Source organism: Sesamum indicum, linkage group LG3, assembly GCF_000512975.1.
Source record: "Sesamum indicum cultivar Zhongzhi No. 13 linkage group LG3, S_indicum_v1.0, whole genome shotgun sequence".
NCBI classification, from domain to species: domain Eukaryota; kingdom Viridiplantae; phylum Streptophyta; class Magnoliopsida; order Lamiales; family Pedaliaceae; genus Sesamum; species Sesamum indicum.
The window spans coordinates 12,620,902-12,633,681 of record NC_026147.1 but is presented as its reverse complement, the minus strand read 5'-3'; the positions used below and the strand labels follow the sequence as shown (position 1 = coordinate 12,633,681).

Here is a 12,780-nt window from a genome sequence, read left to right as displayed (position 1 = left end):
ATGCAGAACGGCGGAGGAGAGGCAGCTGCAGCGGAGGTGAACGTAGGGCCGACGAAGAGGAGAGGGCGCCCGAGCGTTAGGCTGCACCAGCCGTATTACGAGAACCCGGGCCATCGCAAGCTGCGGCAGCAATGGAAGGCTATTAAGGAAGACAAGGGAGGAGCCAGGAAGCCTCGGACTGCCAAGACTGCGCATGCGAAAAACAAAAAGAATGATGGCGTGAGTGACAGTAGTAAAGGTGAAATGGAGGGCTTGAATTTTGATGATGATGTAGCGATTGGGAATTGGAAGAATTTCAATGCCGCTAACAGGGATAGGGATTTCAAGAGGAAGAGAGTCAGGCCCTCCAGTTCCAAGAAATGGGCTTCGATGAATTCTCGTGACAATGAAGATCCGGAGATTGAGAAGTTTCCTTTGTCTAGTGGTGGTGAGAGTGGAAAACAAGGGGAAGCGGAGGAAGGAGAAGAAGAAGAGAATTTGGGTGGGAATGGGATCAACAGCAATTTGGTGGTTGAAAATTCTGACCCATCTAGCCCGAATTGCTCGTTTGGTGATGATGACGGTAATGATAATGATAATGTAGGTGGGAATTTGCGAATGAAGCAGAGGGGTTGGGGGAATGGTCCTTATTCGGATCAAATGGGAGATGAGGGGAGGACTGGAGAAGGAGAAAGTTATAGGGATAGGGATGGTGTGAGGGTGTGGTTGAATGAATTGGGCTTAGGCAAGTACGCGACCCTGTTTGAGGTTCATGAGGTGGATGATGAGGTTTTACCGTTCTTGACTCTTGAAGATCTCAAGGATATGGGAATCAATGCAGTTGGGTCACGCAGGAAAATGTTTTCCTCCATTCAGAAGCTCAGTAAAGGTTTTATGTGAATTTTCGTGATGATTAATTGTGGCAAGACATCATTAGAGAAGAATTGAGTTAGTAGTTTGACTTGATAATGTAGCAAGAAAGGGGTACGGAGGTGAAAACTTGGTTGACATGCAGTTCATAATTTGCTGGTAACTTGTTTCAGCCTTACTTTTGGTAGTGAGCAGGTTAATTTTGTTTTGCATGTATGCTGTCTTAGTTTGTTTATGCTGACTTACCGGGGGAAGTTATGTTAGTGACTAGTAGTTATCTTATGATGCAGCTGTATATACGATCTCAATAACAAATTTTTGTAGCTGTCTGGAATGGATTAGTCATGTTGAAGTTGATAATAGTTGGTATTGCCTATGATGATAATCATCCTCCTTTTGACATTCTGTTTTGGATAATGGCTTCTGTTTGTGGTACTGTTGGTATAATTGGTGCACTTTGTGTGTAAACTCATGTAACAAATGCCTTCTTTGCCGTTCATTAACATGAGATGATTCATATAGAATTTATATGACCTTTTTTAATATATAAGTTGAAGCTTAGAGAATTTGTTAGTAGGAAAAGTTGAGCTGGTATGATGCAAAATTTATTGGACCTACAGCATGATTTAAAGTAACCGTTCCTAATTACTGCAAAAGGCAGTTTACACACAGATTAGGCCTTAATAGCACGATTACTTTCAAGTAGATGATGGAGTTTGTTTGGCTATCATCTTCAAAGGCAGACCTTGGCTGAAACTGTTGTATGGTTAATGATTTGTTTATATGGTATATTTGGATATTGTCATAGGTTACAGTCTCCAGGCACTAAGGCTTGCTTGCTAATGCATCCTTTCATTGACTTACCTCAGTAAGCTATGCCTTTCTTTGGTCTGTATGCCCACATATTATACTGTGGGCCATCTTATTAGCCACAGGCACTGTGGTCGCATGCTAGTTCAAGTTACTTTTAGAATATTTGTTGATGCGTTATACGGAATTTCACTGAATAGGCATAGCTGATGTTTTCAAATCCTAGCCCTAGACTATCATCCGATTAGGATTTGTTTATGGTCAGCTGCTATTTCAAATTTTCAGTGAGGGGAAGTGTACTTTCAAGGGCTGATATGTTGGAGCTGATGCCATTTTAGTTATCTTTTCCTTTTCTAAAATATCTCATAAGGAGATTGAAGTTTGCTCTTCCACCAGGTGACTGGCAAGCGCAAAATGGTCAAGAAGATTATCAAATTGAGTGCTTTGGACTGCTGAAATACACTTAAAACATTATGGATGTGATATAATTAATCAGGAGATGCTATTTATCTGATAAATTGGGATGCTTTGATGCTTTCCATACTGTAGGAAAACACAAGAGTACTTGTATGTAGAAACTGGGATTATTTGCTGAGAATGTCTGTTACCGAGTGCTTCTGTAGCTCATTGATGCAATGTCTGTCCCTGCGATGTTGATCATCTGAAGAAGTTTGTAATTTTCCTGCGACAGGTTTCATGTCTTCAAGAATTGAATCTAGTTCTTGCTTGATGGTGTAGTGCACACATGAAGCAAATGTTGTTTATACATTGCTGGAGTTTCTAAACCACTTGTATCGGTCTTATAGATGCTACTCCTGGTATTTAATACACCGGCTAGTTAGATAATTGCCATATACGCCACTTTCTAATAAAAAGGTATGCGGCAATCATATATGTGTTCACTGTATAAAGCATCTGATGTAGCATGAATTTGGCTTGCTTCTATCAGCTGTCGTTATTTTCGTCCTGGTTCATTTAGCTGGTGGATTCTAGCCTACTGTTGTCGAACTGTGCTCTACCTGCACTGTCACTGCAAAAGATCACTCACCCTAGATGATTGTGGTGTTCTTGATTTATGTAAACTTTGCGGAGGGGAGTGATCAATCATTCACCCAAATGTCGTTATTAGAAGAAGAGTTTGAACTCGTCTTTTGCTGCTTCTCACTACCAACGAACTCCACTGACCCTCGGCGACTCCTTCAGCATCCTATTATCGTTACATTGCATTATCGAACCACCCAAATTGGAATATGACCATTAGATATGATCACCATGATTCCATGTATTTAATTTCCTTTAAGTTTTAGACAAATTTGGATTGTCGACGTAGATATATTGTATTTGAAAAATTAACATACTTTTTTGTGACATTTTGGGATGAAATTTTTGAATTTATTTCAAATTCAAAATTCTCACCATTTTTTCTCTTGCGCCTATCTGAATATCTTTGGATTGAACTTATGACAATTCCTTCACAAATTTCGTTCCAAAATTTCAAAAAGAAATTGATTTTTTTTATTTAATTCCAAACAATCCTTAATTTTAAAGGTATCAAATCGTCCATCAAAACAAGAAAGTTATAACTAGTTTAATTAGAAATAGTTTTATGAATTATTTTATAGTTGTATATACACATACAAAATCTTGTAATAAATAACAATTTAAATTTAATCTAATCTAAATTATTGTATCGTTTTTCATTCTGATTAATTTTTCGAACAGAATGACCATCCGCAAATACTAGAATTTGAATTTGATCTATCTATATATATATATATGATGTAATTAATATAAAATAATTGAAGATTGATATGTACATATATATATATATATATTCAGATTTTGAGGGCTTAATTGTAAAGGTATGATGCAAGAGAGTGAAAACACAAATAAGAGAAGCACTCACATTTATACTATTATTTGTAATGACTTTCCAATGGATTTGGAGACGACATATAGCCTTTGAAACGATCATTTTCAGAAAGTTTTTCGGACGGATTTTATGAAGACATAATCTAGCCATTAGAAATTCGCTATTGGAGTTTTTGACCATCATTTGGCGCCCAAAATTTTTTTTTTGGTGCTTTACCGTCACAAAAAATTGTTAAGTGGGTACAAATTTCATTTGGAAATTTTTGACGGTTGACATGAGTTTGGAATTTCGTCCCAAGATTAAAAAATAAAAATATCGACTAATTTTCTAGCGATTAGTAACATACATATTTTCACGTTCTATTTTCTAACAAAATTTGTAATAATTATTTATTTTTTCTTGACGGATTGTACAATTCCTCAATCTATTGAATGATTCCGTCAAAAAATAGTAAAATTCATTACAAAACTGTCCAAACTTGGGACGAATTTTGCAACTACTTTCGGCCGTCCCAAATTTTTGTAATAATAAAATCATTTTGTTGTGCATACGAAACTAGGAGTCCAAGCTTATTCTTAGAAATTATTGTATATAAATATTATTATTACTGTTGTTGTTGTTGTTGTTATATTTTAATGTTGTAACAATTTTTAGATAATGAAGATTATTCAGTTATTTCAATATAGTTATGTTATATATATATATATTGATAGTTTATTTATTTTTATCTTGATTGAATATAAATATTACTTTGATTAGAAACTTATTACAATTATGAATAGATGAAAAAAATTACATATTTCAAATTTTAGCATATAAAAGTACTTCATTTGGGCTTGAATAATACATTTAAAGTGTTTACTTATAGATCTCGAAATAAATTTAAATTTAATTAATAGTAAAGTTGTTAGTGATTCTTACTTATATTTTGATCTTTTCATAAATAAACCTTTCAGATGAATCTAGTTTTCATTTAGCAAGTTTTATAATGATTATATTTCAAACTTAAAAATTGAATAACTGCAATAACAAAATATTAATACTTATAACTAAAAAAATCAAAATTTAAATTAAACTTGAAGAGGAACATAAGAAAATAATATTCTACTTTCTTTCAAGCTTTATTTTACTTAGAGTTGATTAATAAGATAAAAGATTTAAAGTTAAAAGTGAGATAAAAGTAAAATTTTATTTTCATTGTTGCTATATCATGATCATCAAGGTATAATAATATTTATTGAATTATAAGAGTTTTACTGAAAAAAGTATTTGGCAACAAAATTAAACTACAATAAAAAAGTACCAAGTCAAAAAAAATAAAATAAAATGAAGATGCTTATTTTAATTACTTTATGTATTATTACATTGTAAAGTATACGATGTGCATACTTGTTAAATTTTTGTATGCATTATTTCTCTATATAACAAATCAATCAATATATTTATTTTTCAATTTACGTCATTACATATCCTACACACACATGCATGTACATGTCTTTGGGCGTGTACTTTTTAGTGTATTTATTGTGTATGTATATAATTATTTTAAGTGAAAGTTAATTATATGAATTGAAATTTCCTTATACTAAAAAGATGTATATATTGCAGGTGGAAATATAAACTTAATACAAATAATAAATAAAATGGAAAAATTACCTTATTTTTAACTATTTGGTTTTACTTTGTAAAAATAGTAATTTGTTTTAAAGTTTTAATTAATATATTTTGAATTATAAATTTATTTTATTATTGTAATGTAACAACTTTTATTAAAATAATATGCATCACGTGCAACGCATGTGCTTCTCACCAATACTTATAAAATGTTCTAAATAAGTTTAGCCATCCGTCATCATCACCAAATGAAATCTTGGGTGTATGTCTATTTCTACTGTACTTTATTGTTTATTTGTCTTGTTTAGACGTATTTGTTGATTTGAAATATCAATATATTTAATTAATTTTTATTATGAATAATATAATAAATCACATATTATAAAAGAAAACGGTTCACATTTTGTTGATGGGATATCAATTACAATGGTAAAAATTTCACTATATACTTACCATTCCGAGCTGATTATGGAGATAAATGAATCTTAAATTATTGCCTTAGCTCTTTTTTAGTTTTCTCTCAAGTAAGTTTACTTTGTTACTGACGTTAGTTTCACAGTTTTAGGCTTCAAAATTTGTAATAGAAGTACTAATTTGTAAGAAATTGTCTTTTCATCTCCTAAAAAAAGTTAGAGCATGTAAAATTATATGTCATAATATCAAATAGGACGCATAGTAATTAAACTTGGCGTCTGAAAATGTTTAGTATTCGAAGTACATACAAGTTCAGAAGGAACGGAACTGGGGTTAGAGAGGCCTGCAGCATATGAATTACACTGCTGGACTTAAGTTGTGAAATCCAGCCTGCTCTAGACTGTAGCTACAACAGAGTAAATGTATTTTTATGGCAACCAATTCCATACAAGTTCCCACAGTATTTAGGCCACTGCAAAAAACAAAGAAGATAGACCAGAATGGACCACAACCTTATGGGAAAACTTGACAACATACACAGTTACAGAGATGCATTTCTCGATGTCGTGTTAGCAACTTACCACTTGGATAGACCACAACTTCCCGTATACGAATTAAACTAAATGAAACTTCACAGCTTGCAATTCACATCTATAACCACTGGAATTGGCATAGCATGCTATCGATTAAATCCTGATGGTGACCATTCTAAACCTGCTTCTTGGAGATCTTGGAATCTCTTGGAAAGATATCTCCTCAGTCCATCTTAATTCCTTCTCCCTCCAGCTGCTGTTTCTTAGGCTCGGCAGGGAAGTATTTTACACCTACCATGTCACCAACCCTGCTGATTACCTGATAGAAATACAAAGTTCCAACAGTAAATTATAGAATGAAAAAGCCTGTTGTCTTTCCTTAAGTCGTACAAATGGAAATTGCCACCAAAGGATATGCAATTTCATAAGGGGAAATGGAGAAAAGGCAAAAAATCAAATTCAGGTCAGTTTATCTATCTATCTATGATTTCCAGTTGCACCATGTTAAGTCGGCACAGGCATGTGCAATTGTTCTCCAGATTTCTCATTGAATATGAAGGTCCTAAACTACTTGTAAATCACATGGAATGGTTATGTGTGATGCTATGCCAATCATAACCTCGCTGGGAGTTGTAGTTATAAACTGTAACATTGCAATTATAATGTGTTTGATAGTTCATGATCCATTAGCATCTCATGTCAGTACATATTGGCTAATTTGAGAAAGAAAAAAGTAAAAATAGGAGCGGTTTAGAAAGGCTAGGAAACTTGAGAGCTATAAGATAAGATTCTAACCTCCAAAGCTTTAGTAAGGTCTTCTCTTGTATGAGCAGCAGAAATGCAAATCCGAGCACGGGCTAACAGTAAAGGGGTGGCTGGAAAAGCCACCGTCACAACAGCAACCTATGTTGCATTATCACAGGTCATGACATGGAAGAAAACTTCAAGGCAAAATAGGAGAAGCAACAAAACAAAAAAGGAGATGACGGAAGCTAAACAAGAGGGTAGAAGGGAAGCAAAAACAAAAGATCTTACATTCCGTTTGAGGCACTCTCGTGAAAATGCAGGAATTTTTGCAGGGTTGTAGAGCATTATGGGCATTACAGGGGAGTCGTTATCACCCAGAACCTCAAAGCCCATTTTCTGCAATTCTGACCGAAAAAAGTTGCTATTTTCCCGAATCCGTGCTAGTTTCTGAGCCCCTGTATTGACATAATGCAGAAAGTGAGTAACTTGGAGATAGACAACGAAAAACATGGTCTTGTGTAGCAAACAAAGGGCAGAAAGATCCCAACCTCTGCTAGAACCATCTTCTCCAAGAATAACCTTAATGGAAGACATGATTTGTTGTGCAGCTGGTGGCGATATTGATGTTGCATAAAGATGAGCAGGGCAGTTGTGCTTCAAGTATTCAATAAGTTCCTAAGGAAGGGATATGGAATGTTAGAATGCACCATTAACGGAGCAATAAGTAGGAATTTCTGTGATGTTACCTAATGCATAATTCCATTAAGTTGAAAAGAAATGCATTTCTCCTGGCCAGGAAATCCTCCATTTTCCTTCCTTAATTTGAACTAACGATTTAAGCAATTTATTTTAAAAATGAGGTTTATTTTTTAACATTCACATGCAAGAAAGCAAACTCTTTAAATAAATTCCTATGCAACCAATTGATACTACTTAAAAGCACACACGTTATATTTCCATTGCCAAGTTTGCCCGCTTAAGATTATAAATAAACTAACATGTCAGATTTACAAGCTTAAACTAAAAAATACTAATTAAATTAACCTTAGATCCCGCAATATAACCACCGCATGATCCAAATGATTTAGTGAAAGTTCCCATCATAATATCTATGTCAGCAGTATCAACACCTAGGAGGTCACAAACACCCCTTCCAGATTTTCCAACAGCTCCAATGCTGTGAGCCTCATCCAGATAAATATAAGCCTGATACAAAAGGAAAATTATACGAAAGATAAGGCATATCAGATATTGAACCAAAGAATGAACCATGGAACAGGAGACAACAAAAACCAAAAGTAGAAGAGCACAAATTGGCATTTAGCAGGACCCGAAAGCTGAAGACTTGAATTTCTATCTTTGAAAAAATAGGTACACCTGATGATTAGCTAATCTTTATCCCATGTCAGATTCTGGATAAAGAGGCTAGTCAAAACAAGGACCAAAACACCATTGGACCAGTTTAATGGAAAAACTGTTTTGAATTCCCAAGCCAAGTAAACTGCATATATTATTTAAAATATTAGAATGCTGGCAATTAGCAACTGCAAAAGTAGTATCTTGCAGGAATATGTACCCTGTATTTCTTGCATATGGAAACAATTTCAGGAAGCTGGCACAGTTCCCCTTCCATGCTGTAGATTCCCTCCACTACAACAATTATCTTTTTCCATGGTCTGTGTGTTCTGGGCTGTCCCTCAGCAATTTGTTCCCTTAGAACTTTCTCCAAGTGGGACGGTGCTACAGAAAAGATTATTAACAGTTAAACCAGTAGAATCAATCATTCAATTATTTATCAATATATATATATATATATATATGTAAAATAAACAGACAGCCTTAAACCTACTATTATGCTGAAAAACTCGAATAGTTGCCCCAGATCCTCGAGCACCATTAACTATAGAGTTATGGTTCAGAGAATCACTGATTATCAAGCCTCCCTGCAAATTTCCAAATAAATTAAGCATTACACACTACTGCGAAATGTGGGGGTTAATATTAGTCAACTGCCTGTACCTTCCCAATTAATACAGGAAGAATGGCGGAATTTGTTGCATAACCCATGCCAAATACTACAGCAGCCGGTTTTCCCACAAAATTTGCTACACACTCTTCTAATTCAGCATGCAGTGTTGTTGTGCCTGATCACATGGTTCCATTTATCAAAACATCAGTCTACATGCATTCCAAGGAACGGATAGCGATATTATCAGGAAACACATCTACCTCCATCAACTCGGGTACTGCAGGTGCTCGCAGAAAATTTCTTCAAGGACTCAATAACACGAGGTGTGCAGTATTCATCTGCTGCAGCAAATCCTAGGTAGTTATATGATCCCAAGTTGAGGCATCTGTCGACTCTTGTGGTTCGCCTGAAAAAATAAAATACTAATAGCAGTTATATTAAAAAGTGGGGTTTAAGTTGAAAAACCATGTGCTTGCACATGACGTTTGCATTTATGCAATTCTAGCCGCAAATGTGCCCTCACAGATAAAATGGTGGCAGAGTAGACAACTCGTAATAGTATTTAAAGTTAACAAACCACAAACCAGGTAGTTGTAGCAGGAAAAGAAAATACACAATACTGACTATGAACTTGGTGCAAGATACTTACTTTAACGTTTTGTTATAGTCATTGGAGATACGCTCCACCACATCAAACCAAGCATCAGGAGAGCTACATATTGGCCGGTTAAAGCAATCCTGCAAATAAATGTTTTTTGTAAAGTGAAAAACGTGTAATAGTGACTTTTTTAATAATGTAGAGAGGAAATCATAAAATTCCCTATACAGCTGAAATTCTGCTGTGTTCAACTATTAATGAAGTCCAGTCTGGGAATGCCTGTTTAAGATTCATGTTTTTTGACACTTTAGATGATACTTATTGTTCTGACCTCTATCTTTTCTCCAAATAGAAGACAAAGTTGACAAACTAAGCGTGCTGAAAGAACAACTTTTCCCCCTTTCTTTTCTATGATTTGCCACTCCGAAACTACTAGAAATCAACTTCACATACAGAATTTTTACCACCAACTAAAAGAAAGAAAAGAAAAGGAAAGAACTCAATCCCAAATGAAAATAACTTTATCAATTTAAAGGGAAACCAGACTCATTGGCAAGAAATACAACACAGACAAAAGTATATCACTGATTACAACACGCCTTGCACACAGATCACCTGAAAAATTCACCCAAAACGACACTAAAGCATCCAAACAAAATAAAACAAAATTGTTCACGAAAAAGCTAAAATTGAAATAAGCACCTGAATTCTCAAATACAATCGCCGAATGTAGAAATCCTCGAGCCCCAAACAGATGGGCGCATACCCCTTCATTTTCCAAAACAAAAAACGAAAAACACAAACACACATCAACAATTCAAATCCAGCGACAAAAACCAGAACGCAGACACGCACACAACTACACACTTATTCCTATGCAGACATCACCCAGCACGCACGACGCGAATACCTCAAGGCTGTTATGGGACCACCAATCGAAAATCTTCCGAAAAAAATCGCGCAGCTGGCCGAATGCAAAGAGAAGGCCGTAGCTGAAGTAGGTGGTCAAGGCGGTAAGGTAAGGGATTGTAATCATCTTGAAATGGACGACAGCGGTGTGATCTGGATTCTATGGAGGAGCAGAGGAAATCCCAACAAGACAGAGAAGAGAAAGAGACAAGTATGGAGGGAGAGGATTCGGTTTGACCCGCTCCCACCTTTTGCCTTTTATTTCTTTGTTTCCCGTTATTGTCGTTATTTCCGTTTTTCTCTTTGGCGGCGATGAGACATTTCTTCTTATAGTCCATGTGCATATATAACAACGTGATGAACTAGGTGTAGGTAAATGCGTCATCAAATAAACGGTGATTACTTATCTGGATTATTTTTATTAAAACTAGTTATTAAATACGGACATATAATTTTTTAATTAAAATTATTAATATTTAATATTGACTTGTTAGGTTTATTGAAATTAATTAATATTAAGACATTAGTTGTATTATTTTTTACAGATAATTGAATTTTTGTAAATTATTTTTTTAGTATATATATTTTAATTTTTTTGTAACATTTGTATATTCGACAAGGTTTTTTAAATAATGACACATAACAAATAAAAAAAATTGAATTAATTAGAAATATCAGCGACGTTAATACATTAATATAGAAGTAGAAATACAATAAATAAACGAATAAGAATAAAAGTTCAAAATTCTTGATTAAAAATTTGCCAAATACTTCAAAATAAAACTAAGTTAGTGTAAGTTGGTAATGGCTAACCAACCAAGTTGTTAACGCTAGAGAACAACTTTTATAGAAAGCATCATTTTGCTACTTTTGGATCTCATGAAAAATTCTTTAACGCCCTAAATGAAATATTGGCTTTTAAATTTTAAAAAAAAAGGGTTAAATACACTTTACGACCCTGAATTATGTATAACGTGCATTTATATGCACCCTTCAGGTATGTTACAATTGAACACAAATACACGGAATGTAAGTATTTTCTACCTTTCTCGTTGTCTTTGCATCCTGATTTACAGTTAATTTCGTCTTCTACATCACTGGAGAAAATTTCCTTCCTAACAAAACAAAGCAATTTTCGAAAACAAAACAATTAACATTTCGGAAATATGGAGAAATATAAAATCATCCTTATATCCAGAACCAAATACAATTTCCAAACATAAACAACTTGTTAATGTTAAATGGCACCCTCACCATCATCTTGGATCAAGTTAAATATTGATGGAAGTGCGTTACAAAATCCAGGATACTCAGATCAGGTGGAACATTAAAAAATCAACTTTTGCATTCTCAACAGGAATAAGCACAAACTCTAGTGCTGAAATATGGGCTCTACGGCAAGGAATGGAAATTGCAATAGAGAAAGGTTTTACAAAGCTTATTTGGTTATTTTGCAGGAACATGGATCCACCCATGCATCTTCGTCCGCTGTTGCACTGGAATAGATTCCAGGACATCAAATTTCTTTTTGGATATCGGGGAGTAAATTGTCAACGAATTTACTAGCTGGCAAGCCAACTTTTTTGCAATAGCCTCTTTGATAGCTATTCAAGTTTCTTGCAGAATATTTTGTATTTTGACATAAAAAATATATCACTTCCCATGATGTACAAAGTTTTTGATTTGAATAATGAAGTAGTTTTGGTTTGTTAAGAAAAAAACAAAGAGATCAAGATATATGCTCTTATTTCTCAAGACACGTGGGAACTTGAGCCTAAATGGTTGATATATATGTAGTATCTTTTAAGTGGGTATTTATAATTAAGCATCGTGCTTGTGGGATCATTGATTGATGAAAGGTTTCACGGCGTTGACTATTTCAAGGCATTCTCCTGTATTGCTTGTCTCGGTTTCGTGTTGTGTTCTCCTTGGTTATCAATCAGGAATAGCTCATGTCTATGATCTACATACGAACCCTCGATCCTAGCTAGTTCTGGAGGAAAGAAACAGAGATAGAACAGAAGAGACGGTCTAGCATGATGAACAAGAGCCAGTCAGGATAGCCAACGGATGACGCCTAGAAACCCTTTTCAGCTTTCATCCTGCACTTGATCAAAGATCAATTACACAAACTTACGTACGTATGAACGGTTGATGGAATTTAGGCAAGTCATCCTTGGCTACCAAACTAGGCTCTTAGTCTTCATACAAGACCTCTCCTCTTTCGACGTATGCACGAAACGCTCTCCTTTCTGCTGTTACATTCCATTGCCCGATGAGTATATATAGACGGTGAAAAGATGACGGATAATGGATTCAAAGCGCCGACGGCATCGTTTCTGATTCTTGGCCTTTCAGGGCTTTGCTGCATGAGTTGATAATGGACTTCGCTGTCATGCAAGATAATTTAGGGTTATTCAAGTTTCCCTCAAAGGGAATAGATTCTGCAGTATGAGGGACCATA

At 34.8% G+C, this 12,780-nt stretch overlaps 2 protein-coding genes across 3 annotated transcripts; one reads left to right on the top strand and one right to left on the bottom strand.

The window, feature by feature from the left end:
- LOC105158497 lies at positions 1–879 on the top strand. Its single transcript, XM_011075281.1, has one exon. The coding sequence runs from the start codon at positions 1–3 to the stop codon at positions 877–879; it is 879 nt and encodes a 292-aa protein (XP_011073583.1).
- Positions 5,784–10,622, bottom strand: LOC105158175 (long chain base biosynthesis protein 2b). 2 transcript variants are annotated; one of them, XM_011074828.2, is made up of 12 exons: positions 10,318–10,622; positions 10,110–10,175; positions 9,459–9,547; positions 9,070–9,215; positions 8,860–8,984; positions 8,690–8,783; positions 8,417–8,580; positions 7,885–8,046; positions 7,389–7,515; positions 7,129–7,295; positions 6,889–6,996; positions 5,784–6,412 (listed from the first exon to the last, which is right to left on the bottom strand). In XM_011074828.2, exons 1-12 carry the CDS (start codon positions 10,441–10,443, stop codon positions 6,317–6,319), a joined length of 1,470 nt encoding a protein of 489 aa, XP_011073130.1. In that variant the 5' UTR covers positions 10,444–10,622; the 3' UTR covers positions 5,784–6,316. The 2 variants fall into 2 exon arrangements, with proteins under 2 accessions (XP_011073130.1, XP_020548003.1); XM_020692344.1 differs by lacking the exon at positions 10,110–10,175.